We start from the raw sequence: 17,225 nt of genomic DNA on the forward strand, positions 1-17,225 counted from the left end.
AGTTTTAAATAAGAGATATTTGAAGTTTGAACAACTTCGTAAATAATAGGAATTGTTTTGGTTGCCATCGCGCTAAAATGGTAGCCAAAGCGGTTAGATGTCGTCAACAGAATTCTTTCTCCTCGTTCCCACGTTCGCCCTTAACAAGCAAGCGATAAGTAATTCTTTGTGAGTGCATTTTGTCTAATGAACACATTGACATTAAAAAGGTACTATTGTGTCTGTCTTGAGAGCAGAGGTTATTGTTCAATCTTTGCTCTCACTGCAGGTCGAATTTCTCTCCCTGTCAGAATTTCCTTCCCTGTCCGAACTTCCCTCCCTATCAGAACTTCCCTCCCTGTCTGAGCTATCCTCCCTGTCCGAACTTCCCTCCCTGTCCGAACTTCTTTCCCTGTCCGAACTTACCTCCCTGTCCGAACTTCCCTCCCTGTCCGAACTTACCTCCCTGTCCGAACTTATCTCCCTGTCCGAACTTCTCTTCCTGCCCGAACTTACCTCCCTGTCCGAACTTATCTCCGTGTGCGAACTTCTCTTCCTGTCTGAACTTATCACTCTGTCCGAACTTCCCTACCTTTACCCGATTTCGGACTCGGTAGCTGTCGTTTTCTCTGTAGGATTTTTAACGTTTGAATCAAATCTCTCGCATCTTTTAGCTTTTATTAAGCAGTGGAAATGCTATGCTATCTCTGGTAATCTGGGCTATGTGTGTAAAGTCGAATGTTGTCATATTGTTGCTGTTTTTCTTTTGTGGATTTAGTTCTCCTTAATTCATTAATAGGAATGGTTTTAGCTTGATGAATACTCCATGTTATTAATTCAAAGAAATATATAAATCTTTTCTGAGCTTTGTCCACATTATACTATCATTAAACCTATAATGGAAAACGCAACAGGGATGGATGTGCTACAGTTCGTCATCCTTTATTGCTCAAACTTGAGAGTATACAATAGAAAATGAAAAGAAAAGAGTACGAAGTTATGTAATGTACAAGTTGTGGTGCATATTTCGTTATCACTCACAATATCATTGTTCTTTGGGGAGGGGTGTATTCACCCTTACATTAAAACTGGTTGGTGACATTATATCAGATCCGCAGCATTTAAATAGATCTGTGCCGATTTCCAAAGGAAAGTAAGCACTGTTCTGTGCAAATTCAAAGCACACCGTTTTGTCATCAAAATCTTGGCTGTCTATGGTTCCTTTGAATAGAGAAACAACGTCTTCTTCTGCCATTTGAGACGATAGCAAGTACGCTTGAACACCATAGTAGCAAATAACCAGTCTGGAATTTAAAAAAAAAATGAGTGAATTATTTATACCAATCACAAAGTTCTTATACCATATCATCAATACATTAGACTTAAATAATGAAAGACAATATTGAATGATTTTCACGTGTATATTCTGATCTGTATGACTATTAGAATGAAATAAACGTGGAATGCAGTTTTCGATAAAACTTCGAGACTACAAGTCTCTCAATTTCAAGGCTGGTTTAGTGTTAGAATTAGTTTTATCATCTGCAAAGGGTCAACTACGAAGTGGACATAAATATTTATAATTCAAACGGATAGAATGGAACACAGCATTTCGTTTAGAACGTGGAATTCTGATTAGAACTGTATAAGGAAAAGACAGCAGGACGGAACAGATCAAACGATGTCAGTGACTAACTGTTTTGTTGTATTATAAAGTCATATTTTTACATACCTACAGATCGGGAATCAGAACGATAACAAGGTATGCTGTGCAATAGTTTCCTTAGAAGCTGAACTAGCCACGGAAATGTTAATTATCGATTGCATAACCTGACAAAATTCTGTTCATTTCGCACAGATGGACATAACTTTCTAAAACGGGATCCAAAATGCAAATTTACTTTACAGGGTACAACTCCATATTGTACTGGCAGATCTCATGAACGTTTAAGAGAAAATTGAGCTGATACGTATTCGGGAATTTTGTTCTACGGACAGACGGACGGACAAGCTGATTCCAGTATACGCTCTGGACATGACTGTGAGGAGTATAAAACAATTTTACTTCAAAAGATTCATTGAAAGTATAAAGGAAATCATACCAGCTGTATTCCGCTATGCACGTTAGAAAATCTAGATGAAGGGGACGTCTTTTAAGAACCAAATGTCTATTTTTATGCAGTTTGTTTGCAAAAGATTTGAACCAATTTAATGCCGAAATTAAATTTAATTTAAAACGTTTCACAATCTCCAGCACCGTAGATATACCTGTTTTTCCGGCGTGTCGATCTTTAGCCATTTATCCAGACTGTCATACTGAGATGAGTTAGGAACGAACCTGTGTCCACCGTTCCTGTCACAAGAGCGGTCGGGAGTTTTTCGCAGAAATACGTCCGTGTCGGGACATCAGACAAAGTTCTTGAGTACCCGAAGCTGGAATAACACTGGAACCAAGAACAAACAACACGCACGACGGCCATGTAACATATCACGAGAGAATGCGTTATACGTTTCAGTACATAAGTATAATGTCTGTAATTGCATATAGCTATTATGACATCAAATAACATCAAATATATATTTGCTCATTTACTAAAGTCAGAATGTTGCAAATGTGGTGGTTTTTAATTGTTTCATAAAACTACATTTGGCGTAGTTAGAATGACGTCAACAGACGTTTTGCCTAATTTTGCATTTTGATGTGTACTTTACACGACTAATCTAAAGACAGTTATGAAATATAAAGTGACTTTGTTAAACTATTTAAAATGACTTCTCGAACAAACACGTACAGAGATAAATATGTGTTCAACTCCTGATTGCCCTTTAAATGAACTCAACGACAAGCATTAACAAGAACCTTCTGAGATGTAAGATGAAACACATGTGATGATCTGTGTTCGGATATTAAAAAATCTTACCGGGAATTCAGTATATATCCTTTTGATTTTAAAATTACAAAAATCTATTGATCAGTTCGCTTTATCAACAAGGGTTAAAGTAAGCTTCTTATGTCTCTATCGTAACAGGTTTAGCAAGCGCATTTAGTCTGTACAGCTGTATATTTTTTAAACACAAAGCATGAACATATTTAATAATCATTATTTTATTTCTATATTATATTATTCACTTTATTTATCAAGGTTTACATGGCGGGCGTTGGGTGAAGTAGAAGACGCTTACTCTTCTGGAACACCTGGTCTTATTCTCCTTGTACTTGTTCAGGAGTCTCCGTTTAATTTTTTCTTTTGTTCAAATTTTTTTGAATTTGAGTTGAATTATGATTTGAGTTATGATTGTTGCCATGTTGGGGTTTTCTTGGTGTTTTTTTCTGATAAGGCAATAATTTCATAGTTACCATACTAAGCAACCAGAACACATTGACCACTAAGTTACTGGAGCCGTGTACGATGTAAAACAACTCTGTACATTGGGAACACTGGTTTTCATCTCTCTTTTGATGTTTCATTTCGATAACATTTTTCTTTTCATATGGAACACAGACTTGCCTTTGTAGTTCGACATAATAAGTTATTCTTCAATCTAAACTTATAGGAAATATCATTAGGAAATATTAACGTGTACCAAATATAACATCTTTTCAATTATGTTTCATGGGATAAATAGTAGTTACACATATTTACAAATGGAAAATTGAATAATAGTAATAATGATAATTGAGCCAATAAATTAATTCTGGAGACATTTTCTTAGTTGGATTGGTCTTAATTCGGTCAAAATGAAGAAAAAATTGTCCCACAGTGCAACCATGTATAACTGATACAATTTTCTACAGAGCTTTGTGATAAATGTGACGATTTTCAGTGTCTATCTTGTAAGATTCCAGTTTCTAGAGATACAATTTTCCACAGAGCTTTGTGATGAATGTGACGATTTTCAGTGTCTATCTTGTAAGATTCCAGTTTCTTGAGCAGCAAGCCTTTGGCTTAAACATGTCACCACTAATTCGTAAATGTACAGCTGTTTTAGATATCACCATTTACGCTGTATAACGAGAGAATATGATTACTAGATAACAGTTGGTGAGTTTTTAATTATTAATTATCAGTTCTTCCTACACCCACAAATATGTGTATTCGTGTGAACTTTTACATACGCATATAGTTAACATTTAGGATATATATTTTGAAGAGAATCTAAACTATGAAACCGTGAAAAAGATTATGAGAAAACGTGAATGGACCTAGCTGTAAATAATTGTTCATTTATTCTCGTAATATTTATGATAGATGTATCTTGATATACACAGAATAAAGCAAAGCTCATTGGCTGTTTTTATTTTTATAGACGTCTTTAATCATTCCTTCTAGCTTTGTATTAGTTCTGATTTCTTTTTTGGAACTGCCAGCAATTGCGTAACAGACACTGTAAAATAAATGTGTCCTGTGGTAGGTATTGTGTTAAAACTTTGAAATACATGAACGGTGACAGCAACAATGAGGGATAATTTGGCATTAAAGATGTAAAAGTGCGAGAGGCAAGATGAATATGTATTCAGAAATAGATAATTTTAAATCTTTCACGGAGGAGCATTTCCAGGAAGCTACAAACCAGGTATGACAGGCCATTCATCTCCCCAAAAATGTTGATAAACAAGATGTAATCATGGTCTGTAAGATGATTTAGTCCTGTCAGTGACGTAATTACCAAATAAGAAATATATCAAGCCAGAAGGGAACATAAAAGACGTTTATGATATATATAAACGTCTTTTTTATTCTTACTTTGAATATCTTTATTATAATTAAACACTTTTATTATTTTTCCGCGCTAATTGTTCATGGAGCTTTCGCAACTAATAAACAGTAAAATTAATAAGCCTCATTATCCCGTCCGTGTGAAGACTCGTATTTCAGGATTATGACGTACTATGGGAGGAAGTTAGTTTATCCAATTTATCTGATAAACAAAAGTAGTATATGGCTGACGTTTATGAAACACACACGTCATTGGTTAAAATAACAAATTTTATGTTTTAGGACATTTCTCCGCTAGCATTTACAAGGTTACGTCAACTCATTTATCAATTTATATTAATGTTCATTCTAAAAAGAACAGCCGTATTACCTACCTACAGAATGTGCATCTGAAAACGGTTCTTTTGATCACTTTGGATTGTTCTCAGTTGTCTTCTAGGCTTCCAAATTTAGGCATTTGGCATTACGGACTAGTCCCAGAATGAAGACATAGCTGTATGGTGCAGTTAAATTTGTAATTTGGCTATACTGTATAGTAAAACGTGCATATGTTTATTTGTTGGTATTTTTGGGGTTTTTACGATCAGTGAGAAAAAATGAAAAGATCGATGATAAAATCGGAATGTTGGAAGACTATCGACTATTCATGGTTTAAATTATGTAACATGATAAATGTATTAAAGTTGTATGATACACGGACGAAAAGACATCTTATTTCAAGGTGACATCAAAAAGAAAAAAAAATATCTGACGATTCAATCGCGCAGAGAATAAAGAAAAATAAACACGTTTTCAGATTTTGAAATAATCAAAAATAGAACAACATTATAACAGTTACAAATACCACGAAATTTACCCTAAGCTGTATGGCCTCCATACTTATACTAGAGAAAGGATATCCCCGGTATAGTATGTAAGTAATATCAAAGTAGAAATATACGGAGAACGAAATCATGAAAATGATCGAGTTTCTTTAGACAGACATATGGTCTTTACATAATTGACAACATCTATTGTATATACCCAGCAGATTTGGATATCAAGTACACGACAGAATCTTCTACTTCCAAAGAAACCAATATGACTAGTTTTCCACCAAGCCGTATGATAAGCGTGAGGATTTTCATTGCTCTATTGTGCATTTCCTTTTTCTACAAAGCAACAAGCCTGCGTCGCCAACCTATGGTGTTAACATGTCGCCGTGAATTCGATATTCAAGGTCGTGTTCCCATTGTCACGATTTTATTGTAAGAAGTCATCAACTGATGAACTCGCAACACAGGGCTTTGAGCTATGCCATTTGATGAAGGTTTTGGGGAAGTCATCATGATCGTTAGGAAATATTCTATATCCTTGTGCGAAATGAAGTTGGGCGTGTTTGATGCTCGTTGGTGCCGTTGGTTCCGTTGTTATTTATCGTGTTCTCACCTGACAATGTGAATTTGCTATTACAGATTGACAAGTGTTTACATGAGAGCTGTCCTCCCGCAATGAAGCAGTAAACGCTTACTCTTTCGGAACACCTTGTCTTATTCTGCTTTGTCATAATTCGCTTTCTTTCGTTCACATTAAATTTCATCGAATTTAAGTTTCAATGAAGGTTCTGTTGACAGCTTGATATATTCTTTAGAAAAGCTTTAAGCAATTATGAGAAACAATAAAACGTCCGTAAATAATAGGATTATTGCAAATCAAAAACAATAGTGTGGCCAGTACGAAGTTAATAACACGTTTCAGTTGTATAATTACACGTTAATAAGTGTCTGTGATGACGATGAGAAGAAATGTTGCTGGAAAATATGTCAAAAAATGTTCTGTGAGAAAAATAAATGGGGAAACCAAAGACATAAGATAGATTGTGCGACATATGAAAGGCAAAAAATCGTTAATTATAAGACATTATTGTAATAGCTGCTGTATATTACTAATAAATACAACCCTGAATTTCTTCTTTCGTTTCCTTTCTTTTGATGTTTAAAGTGTTATAAATGTCTTTTGTTAATCTGTCGGAACACATAGTAAAGTATATTTGTCAAGGATTACAGGAACCACATTACAACACATGATTAAAGTCTCCTTTGGTGTTACCAAAAAAAATGGCGACTGATACTTTAGACTTTACATTCGGAGTTGTATACGTATATAAGTATATGTCACCTGAAAGTGAATTAAATACTTACCAGCGGCTTTTTCAGTTGATTTCCTCAGACAGATATAGCTACATCCGGGAATTATTCACAGTGAGCGAAAAGACCGAAATTTAGTCTGTTGTGATTCATGTCATGTTTACCTTCTAGGTAATTTATTTGTAATGAGTTTGGTACCAAAGATGTAAAAATTAGTGAATTTCTCTCCGATATTTCGTTGTACCTCTTTACTAGATATAGTATACCATACAAGCCTTACTCCCCTCACCCCCCCCACCGCCCCCCTCCCCCCCCCCCCCCCCGAAACATTGTAACAGGCCCCTGTGACAGTATACCATACAAGTCCTCCCCCAGAAACACTGTTACAGGCCCCTGTGATAGTATACCATACAAGCCCTTCTCCCTCATTACGTTGTAACAGGCCCTTGTGATAGTATAACATACAAACCCTTCTCCTTCAATACGCTGTAATAGGCCCCTGTGATAGTATACTGCATAACATGGTCAAAATTATTAAGTTATTTTTTATTGATTGTCAAATTCTGTTGGATATAAAATATATGTATTTGTCGTTTAGTTCAATATACTGAACTGGTTGTTTTTCTTTCTTACTTGTATATTGTTTGTAAAACTCGCGGTACGTTTTGTCTGTTAATGTATACCGGTACGTATACAGAATATAGCGCAAGTACGTTTCTTTGTTTGCGCTTTGTACACGTGTATGTGTGCTGTAAGTGAGTTGTGGTCAGCTACGGACTGGACATGTGACACTTGACGGACTTTGACGAAGTTGTTAGATTGGTTGAAAGTTTCTGCCGTATGGGTTTCTTTTATTGTCCTTGATACTTCGGTACATTTGAATTCTATTCGAGTGAACGGTTGAATTCTTTTGTCAGTAAGACTGTCTTTGAATATTTCTAGCATTTGTTCCTGCTATTGTGGTGACAGAATTATGTGTTGTCATCTGTGCTGTCGTGTGTAACATTAATACACGATACGTGTTAATCTCTCTCTCTTTTAATAAAAGTAAACAAATCGAACCCATCGGCTTTGTTATGATCATATATCTACATACCATATAATCTCTTCTCCATAGAACATTGTAACAGGCCCCTGTGATAGTAAACCATACACACCCTCTCCTCCATAGAACATTGTAACAGGCCCATGTGATATTAAACCATACACGCCCTCTCCTCCATAGAACATTGTAACAGGCCCCTGTGATAGTAAACCATACACGCCCTCTCCTCCATAGAACATAGTAACAGGCCCCTGTGATAGTAAACCATACACGCCCTCTCCTCCATAGAACATTGTAACAGGCCCCTGTGATAGTAAACCATACACGCCCTCTCCCCCAGAACATTGTAACAGGCACCATGTGCTAGTATACCATGCAAGCCCCTCTCCCCCAGAACATTGTAACAGGCCCCTGTGATAGTATACCAACCAAGCCCCTCTCCCCCAGAATATTGTAACAGGCCCCTGTGATAGTACACCATGCAAGCCATCATCCCCCAGAACATTGAAACAGACCCCTGTGATAGTATACCATACAAACCCCCCTCCCACTGAATATTGTTACAGGCCCCTGTGGTGCCGATACTATTTACATTGTTCTAAATATAGCTGTAGGTCATGCACATAGTTTGGTCAACAAATGTACAATTGGAGTACATGTGTGTTCCTTGTCGATAAGCTGTCATAAAATCCATTTTTCTACTGATTTACCTCAAAGATCTTTACATCAAAGGTAAGTTTTGTTTTAATATATCTACATATATATATCCGTAGTTTAGTTAACGCAGACTTTTGTATGTAAGACATATCGGTATATATACAGATACGACAGGGTATCCACGTCACAGATTCATGTCCCGGGTTTATGTTATTCGTCTTCACTATTAACGGTGACCACAAACGCTATATATAGTAACGTAGGAGCAGATAGTCCTCAGAATGAACGGATAGAGATATCACCCATGAATAGGACTGGACGTTTGACCACATGAGTTATGCTCTTGTTACACAGATTTAATCTCATTCTTGTTAACGGAAACTTGGGTTACCAAACAATCGAATCTTCAGAATACTGGTTTGATCAATAAAACAGCCATTGAGACAAAGTATTAGAAAGAGAGTGAAAAAAAGGACGTGAAGAAAAAATAATTCTGTATTACTTACTAGAGTGACCAAAATTTACATGGCGGGTATCGCCGACGAAGCAGAAGACGCTTACCCTTCCGAAATACTTGGTCTTGTTATCCGTTTACATCTCTCAGTAATCTCCGTATTTGTTTCCTTTGTCTTTATTTTGCCATAGGTTCATGACATTTGAATTTGATTATTCTTAAGATTGCAGAATTTTTTAAGTGATATTTTTTTTCCATTAAAAAGCAGATTTGTATTGAGGTCTCGTTTCTCCCTGTCCCGGGCGTCAAATAATCTTATAAGATTACGCACAATCTTTCCTAATTCTCGAACAGATTTACAACCCTGAAAATGGTCACAAAGATTATATATTATCTTTGTAATAACTTCTTATGTATCATAATCTTTAGAACGATGGCTTCCTAATTTATAATTATGTAACTTGTGCCAAGTCTTGGTGTACATATGTAAATGATAGTATATTCTAATGTCCAATCAAATCTGGAAGACCGGAAGTTGAAATGATAAAGACGCGAGCTTTGTAAATGGCATTATACCATTTGTGTTGAGTTTGTGCTGCTCTTCCGTACGGCGTCTTTCCTCACACTAGTAGCCATTTTGTAACAAGATAATACACATCAAAGTTAAACACATATCGATTTCTATTTTTAATCGTCACTTTTGTCTTTGTAGGAATTCGAAAGAAAAAAATAAAACCAAAAACAAAGATAGATTATGGCGCCCTCTAATTGGACCAAAAGCCGATCCTCGGACTGGTATTTCCGCGTGGGGACTGGTTTAAGCGTCTCTACATTGTACTTTCTGATTGGTTACAAATTCTTCCCTTTCCAACTTCCGGTCCTGGATTCCGTCGTCGACAGACTGGTTTTTACGTTGCGATGGCAACTGTTTGGGTTACTAACCTTATTTATGGCAATGGCAGGCGTGATGTCCATACGGGAGAAACACGACTCAGCTGCCAATCCTATGGATCCTAAAGGGCAACAACTCACAAAACTTGCTCAAAACATTCTACAAAACACACTGGAACAATATCTGTTCCACTTCGTTGCTCAGCTGATCATGTGTACTTACCTTACAGGAGAATCAATGAAAGTAATACCATTGCTAATTATTTTGTTTGTTGTTGCAAGAATCGTGTTCAAGATTGGGTACGAGAAAGAACCAATGGTGAGAGCATACGGATTCTCCTCAACACTTCCGCCTACCATACTAACGTGTGGCTACTGTCTTTACTGTTTTGTAACATACGGTGCTGGATACGGACTAGGAAAGCAATGAATTTCGTCATTAAAATTAATAATTACTACATTGTATATATGTAACCACATTTTAGTGTTAACTACAGAAATAGGAGTATTTCTGATTCCGCCGTTACAGTTAATAACTCAGTAAAGAATTGATTGACAGCATCAACATTTTTTTGTTATTGATATACGTACATAGATATAGGACTACAAGGTTTTTGTGGCCTGTTTTAGTAATACCTGTTCTGTTAACAGAGCTAACTTTAAATTATTAGACACAAATCAGTATAACCTTGACCAATGTACAGTTAGCAGTACGGTACGACAATATGACTGTGTACTGTCTTTGTAACACAATCGAATCCAAACTGTTCTACTTACTGAAACTTCAGCGTGTTTATGATCGCAGTCTTTCCACTGAGACAAGAAACAAACACGAACCTTTGTAAATTTTGCCAAATAACAGAGAACAAAGTGATTTTTTCTGATCCGAATTTGGAATTCAGGAAGGACGAATTTCGCAATGCAACAGTATTAATTTCATGTCTAATTTTAATATTGTCTGTACAGTATCGTGCCTAGTTCCAATGGTGTTTGTACGGAATGTAGAAAGCTCTTTTAAACATTTTATCTAGCATGACCAGTCCTAATATGTAATTAAGAATGCCAAAGGTTAGACCGACTTAACCAGCAGTTAGTGAAGCTTCACATGATAGTCATTTAAAGAAGAGAGTGAAAGACAAAAAAAAACCCCCAAAAACAAGAAAACACTCAAACTACAGCAGTGTGACCTGTCACAACAAACTCACGTCTGTGAAATGATAACGATTTTTTAAAATCATGTTTATTTATCTAATTAACCAGTAATTATATCTGACCGTCTGTTTGAAAAACTAGGGCCTGTTAGCCGGTATTAAAAGGGATAAAAACATATTCCATAAACCTGGACAAATTCACTAAATACCTGTCACAGAGCATTTTTGGAGATCGGATTTAATATTAAGTTTATACATATTGTGAAATAATTGTTATTTAACATTTTCAGCTGTCCGGTAAAAATGCTACCTATGACCTCAGACTCAAATGTCCTGGCTGTGGTATCAAATTCGAAGATGATTCAGGTCGGTGATATTTAGGCTGTTAATTAACAACCACGATGATTGCAGACGATGCACACTCATATCCAGATATTTACCCAATTTCCTTCTAGAATTAATCTTATCGACCTTTTACAAATTCATGTCTGATTTCTCCAATGCTTGTATGTACATGTTATACATATCTACCTCTCCTCACATCGTCCTTCAAATCGACCTCACTTTGGGTCGGGTCAAAATTTAGTACGCTAACGCTACAAGCGACGAAGATAGTGAGTTTCACTGCCGCAGCTAAACAGAAAACTTGCAGGGTTCCCTTCAGCTCGAGTCAGCAAGGTAAATTACTCAACAATTTATATCTGTTTTCAATGCACTGTTTCAATTAATATTCAATTTAATTATTCAAATTTCTGCATACTCTTTCGTCTATTTCTTACCAATCAAAATACCAACACTGACATTTATGTTCTGGTTTTATGGAGGCATGTCGACAGCAGATGTGCCTACATGAGTACACATCTAGGTATATAGCGTTCACATGTTTACATGTTAGACCGCAGGGACTTGTAATAAATAAATAAATAAATAAATAAGAAAGAGAACAATTTCTAAGGGTGTATGTATAAGTGAATGTTTCCTACCCCTGTGACTGCACGATATATTTCTCCATAAACAAAACTTCGGAAATGAGATTATCTAGTATCGACATTTAAACTGTTTTATGTTCAAAAATCGGTCATAGTTCGCTACCAATTGTAACAGTAATAATAATAATTGTAAGTCTATAAGAGTTGAGATTTAGATACATGGACAAGATACATGTAAGACATACAGTATGAGACTAAATAAACACCGGCATGTCGACAACGGACCTAGTACATAGGCACACAAACGATTTTTAAGTGAAACGTCGACCCTATTTCTTTGTGATTAAAATTCTGTATATAAGAAATAAATATCTCGCTGAGACCGGTATCTACAATAGTTAAGGTGTTCCGATCAGAAACTGGGTCGATCGCGAGCAATGGTTGATAAAGTGAGGTAGATATGTAATACAGTTACCTGTGGAGATACGAGTGATAGTGCTGTTCTATTGAAATCTATTGTGACCAATTGTGGATATTGTCTGTGTATACAGCAAAACTGGTCGTCCTACGGCAAATCTGCGAAGTTAAATGGGGGTTTTATTAGAGAATTCTACCAGGGGCGTAGCGTAGAAAGAAAAACCCCAGGCTTACACATAAAAAATCCGTGCATAGAGTATGTCGGACAAAATTACAAAACTAATGTTGAAAATAAATAACCAATATTTTTGATAATTAAAAAAATATAAATAGAAAACTGTTGAATGACTAGGCCTAGTGCATTGCTTTCCGGAACTTTATACACGTCATACTGTCCTACTTCTTACTATCATTTCAACGTTTCCGATTATAATGTTGTTAAAGTGCAAATTTTCAAAATGTAGAAGGCTTCTGGATTGCAGAAGTCGATCGACAAGATTTTGAAACAAAATAAAGTTGAATCGAGTGACCACATTAAACATTAAAAGTGACACATCAAAGACCAAAGGTACATGTAACCAAGATACGGAAATCGTCATGGACATTTTATCGAATCAAAAGAACAGAAAGTTAGCTTTTATTTAGTCAGGGGTTGAAAGTTTGTTGTTAAATAAATATAAAAAAAACTGTCACAGAAAACGATTCAAAACATCTTTGAAATCATGAAATTCATTTTCCGTCGGGGGGCTTCACCCCCTGATCCCCCCACCAGGGCCCTGATCTAGACCCTCTGGGGGCGGCCTCCAGACCCCTCGCCTGGGCTTACATATTTCTGCTGGGCTAGCTACGCCCTGTCTACTACAATTAAGTAAGAATGGTGTATACAATGTTATATTCCTTTAAACTGTAATAGAAAACAAAATAATTACTGACAAGTTTATGTATGATGTATTGCAATTGGAAAGTGACGTATAGAAAGGTAGCATACATCCTTAAAGTGATCAGACATTAATTCGCTTAATAAATAGACCTTATTTCTCTACACTGACATAGCATTGGCGTGTCATTATTTATCTAGACAAGGTCAGGATGAGATGTGATAATATGGAACGAGTGTCCTTCATTCTACCTGCTAACAGTAAATATGTCTGATCACACAAAACAATATTACATGTCACCAAATCCAATGTTCAAAGGTCTCCATACATGAAAATGTCAGCTGGACATTTCACGTTGTTTTTACGGAGGAATGTTTAACACTGATACTCGTTAACAGATAAATAAGTATAATTTACATGTAACAGGGAAACAACACTTCACAGGGAGATGACGTTAATAATTTCTAAACTATCCATCTCTATTTTAAGCTATCTAAACCAGAGACGTATATATTATATACGTATATATTATATACGTCTCTGATCTAAACGGACGGGTCAGTATGACGTCGTGCGCCATGCGTAAGTTTTCCATTCAAACAACTAATTCTTAATAATAAAAATGCCCAGGGTGCTGATATTGGGACTGCAGCATGCGGTGATGAAGAGCTACCAAGTATGTTAAAATGAATGACCTTGACCATTTTTCAAGGTGACATGGGTTAAATATGTTAAAACTTTCTCGGTAACCAAAAGATCCAGGATGCCTATACTGGTTCTGTTCGTCTAAATGAATTACATTGTCTCACTTTCAAGGTCACAAATGTGAAATGAGTTAATATCTTTAATCGGCTTCCTCTCAAGAACCAAAATGCCCAGAATGCTGATATTGTCATGCATCCAGCAGAGATGAAGGGGTACCAAGTTTGTTTATGTGAATGACTTTGACCATATTGAAGGTGGCAGAGTTCAATTGTGTTAAAATGATTTAACGACTACTTTTTCAATAACCAAAAGACCCAAGGTGTTGACATTGAACTTGTTGCAATGATGGGAATATAGGGCTATCAAGGTCGTTCAGATGATTGACCTTGACCTTTTTAAAAGGTCACAGGGCCAAATATGTTAAAATGTGTAAACGACTTCTTTTCAATAACCAAAATGCACAGACTATTGATATTGATGTAATTCTTTAACATTAGATAAAGGGCTATCGATTTTATTCAATGATTGTTCCTGACCAACTTCAAAATGTCTGTGGTCAAATGTGTTGAGATCTTATTTTTTTTCTTTCAACAAGCAATAGACCCGGGGTCATGGTTTTTGTGTAGTAACACGTATAAGGAACAGGATTTCAAGTTTACAGAAAATGTTTTTATGGACCAAAAATATCTTCTTTGTTAGCTGTAAATTGTTAATTAATTTAGACCTATTGACCTCGATTGTATACAGGTCTTTAGGCAGATGACCATACAGGCCCCTTGCGACTCTTATTATTGTGTTTTTACCTGTTTTGGTTGTCATTTGTTCAATGATGCACCAAAACTTTGTAGACACAAAATTTTGTTGTTAAGCTTGCTATCTCTTCTTATTGTCTTATTTAGGTTATAAATTACTGAATAATACAGCGAAGTTTTATAAACACAAAAGCAAACAAGCTTGTAATTTGCAAATAAGAATTTTTTTGAAAAGACAGTAGCGAAATCGTTCTTGTTTGAAGACGTTTATATAATCTTACGTATACTCTTCAGAGTTATTACTTAAACTTTTGTGTAACTTTACTTACTCATCCATCGACTGGTGGTTCCCAAACGGTCACACCTAGGGATGTGATTACAGTATGTTCGTTTCAGATCTCCCTTTCAGAAACAGGAACAAGTTATTTTGAGGGCTTTCATAGGCTATACCTGTCGCTCAACTCCTTTTGTTGTCAAGATTTAGACAACGAAATGTTCTGAAATGAAAATTTGATTTATTGGATTAAAACACTTCCTGAACATTCAACATATCGAGGTATACCATTTCATTTAAATATTGAACTTATATTTAGAACCCTCGGGTAGGATTTTCGTCATAGTATTATCTTAGGACAATACGTTGTTATTAGTAACCTCAAAATTACTTAATGTTATCAATTTGAAAAGTCGGCTCTTAGATACGGTATCGCGATATTATGCCGCATACTGCAACTTGATAGTAAGCATGAAAATGTTTTTAGTTTTCATTATTAGGAAGAAAATCAGACCTCAGATCAGAAAGTTGAGGAAACGTATTTATTACAGTCACTTGTTCCAATGCAATGTCAATGAAAGCAAATCACCTAGGCAGGAAGGGTGAAATAACATGGATGCGTTTTTTTTTCTCTAATTGTGAGGTCTCTTCCAAAGATGGCCGCCCTAATGACCTTTTATGTGTTGACGGGCCGTTCAGAATGTCATAATAACTCTTCAAAAGTCGAAGTTTTATTCTTCAATTTATGTTAAGGGTGCAATTATTAATATGCTTTCCCATTGAAATGCTCGGGAGTTTTATATTTCCCCCTTTCCCTGGTTTCTCTATCTTTCTGTTTTTCTGTGCCTTTACTTCTGTTGGTGTCATCATAAGCATTCTTTCTCTAATCACCTTGTTGCGACATTGAACCCCACACAAAGAAAGAAAGAAAGAAACGGATGCAAATCCTAAACCTTGCTAAATGTTCACACAGCCCCGCCTGTGATTTCCTGATCAAATACAATTTATGCTGCTTTCCACAATATAGTCTGTAATTTTTATCAAGAGTTGTCTCGCTTCACACCTGATTTAAATTGCTTATTTCATCTACTATTAAGTATCTATATTGTTGATTCGTATATCTAATATTATGATGTTTTGCCGCCAGGTCGTAGCGTCATAGGATTCAGAATGTCTTCCAAGAATGCAACAAAGGAATGGTCCGAAAGCCGGAAGTCAGACTTTAACTTCCGGTTCAGAACAAGCATTGCGGCCATCATCGTCTATTTCTTGGTTGGATATAACTTCTTTCCATTCAAACTTCCGGTGATGGAATCCATCACAGAAAGAGTCATTTTCACATTGAGATGGCAACTCCTCGGAGGGTTTACCTTGCTGATGGGAATGATGGGAGTGATGGGTGTTCGGGGTCAAAGCGATGCCGCGGCGGACCCCATAAAAGGAAATGCCGAACATCTAACGCTGTTGCCTAGGAACATATTACAGAATACACTGGAACAGTTCATCTTTAATTTCGTAGGACAAATCGTGTTGTGTACCTACCTCTCTGCTGAGTCAATGAAAATGATACCATTACTCGTCGTCATTTTCGTCGTCTCAAGAATCATCTACAAAATTGGATACCAGATCGAACCGATGAAAAGATCATACGGATTTGCCGGAACATTTTTACCAACCATGGCGACATATGCTTACTGCATGTATTGCCTGGTGAGTTATGGCCCGGGGTATGGATTTGGAAAGTGATGTGATGTTGAATAGTTTTATATAAAAACGAGTCTTACTAATTGATAAGACTATAATGATATGTCATCCCTATATCACAACTCAAGAACAATTTTGATGGTATGTGTTGCCTAGCGTAAATTCTTTTTACTGTTTCTGTCACAATTTTGAAATAATTAGTGCATGTATCATAACCTTATGACGGTATTGTCTTCTTCCTGTTTCAAAAAGTAAAAAAATCAAGATAACTTGTTGTGTGTTGTTATTTGTGTCGATGATTTCACAATAGCGGGACTCGTACATGTATAAGGACGCTGTTCATTGATGATGGTGGCAAGTATAGGCGCTTTTATAGTGTCATCACAATGAAATATCATAGCTTGAAGACTTGTAGAATGACATACCATTCGGTCACATTACATGAAAACGAACTTATCAGAACTAGAAGCTCGAATTACAAACGATTTTGGTATGTCACGGCTAGGGCACACAGAATTCATTGTCTTCATCACTCACGCGGACAC

The 17,225-nt window shown here is 36.2% G+C and overlaps 2 protein-coding genes across 2 annotated transcripts; both read left to right on the forward strand.

The window, feature by feature from the left end:
- The first annotated feature begins 8,531 nt into the window (after positions 1 to 8,531).
- On the forward strand, positions 8,532 to 10,435 carry LOC132549910 (transmembrane protein 79-like). The gene is made up of 2 exons (XM_060213886.1): positions 8,532 to 8,600; positions 9,692 to 10,435. The coding sequence occupies exon 2, from the start codon at positions 9,734 to 9,736 to the stop codon at positions 10,298 to 10,300; it is 567 nt and encodes a 188-aa protein (XP_060069869.1). The 5' UTR covers positions 8,532 to 8,600; positions 9,692 to 9,733; the 3' UTR covers positions 10,301 to 10,435.
- A 1,188-nt stretch (positions 10,436 to 11,623) lies between these two features.
- LOC132549908 (transmembrane protein 79-like) lies at positions 11,624 to 16,949 on the forward strand. The gene is made up of 2 exons (XM_060213883.1): positions 11,624 to 11,699; positions 16,124 to 16,949. Exon 2 carries the CDS (start codon positions 16,147 to 16,149, stop codon positions 16,720 to 16,722), a length of 576 nt encoding a protein of 191 aa, XP_060069866.1. The 5' UTR covers positions 11,624 to 11,699; positions 16,124 to 16,146; the 3' UTR covers positions 16,723 to 16,949.
- Positions 16,950 to 17,225: the final 276 nt, after the last annotated feature.

The sequence above is a fragment of the Ylistrum balloti genome, unplaced genomic scaffold (genome assembly GCF_031769215.1).
Source record: "Ylistrum balloti isolate Yb309-2 unplaced genomic scaffold, AGI_CSIRO_Ybal_v1 Utg370090, whole genome shotgun sequence".
Classification (NCBI taxonomy): domain Eukaryota; kingdom Metazoa; phylum Mollusca; class Bivalvia; order Pectinida; family Pectinidae; genus Ylistrum; species Ylistrum balloti.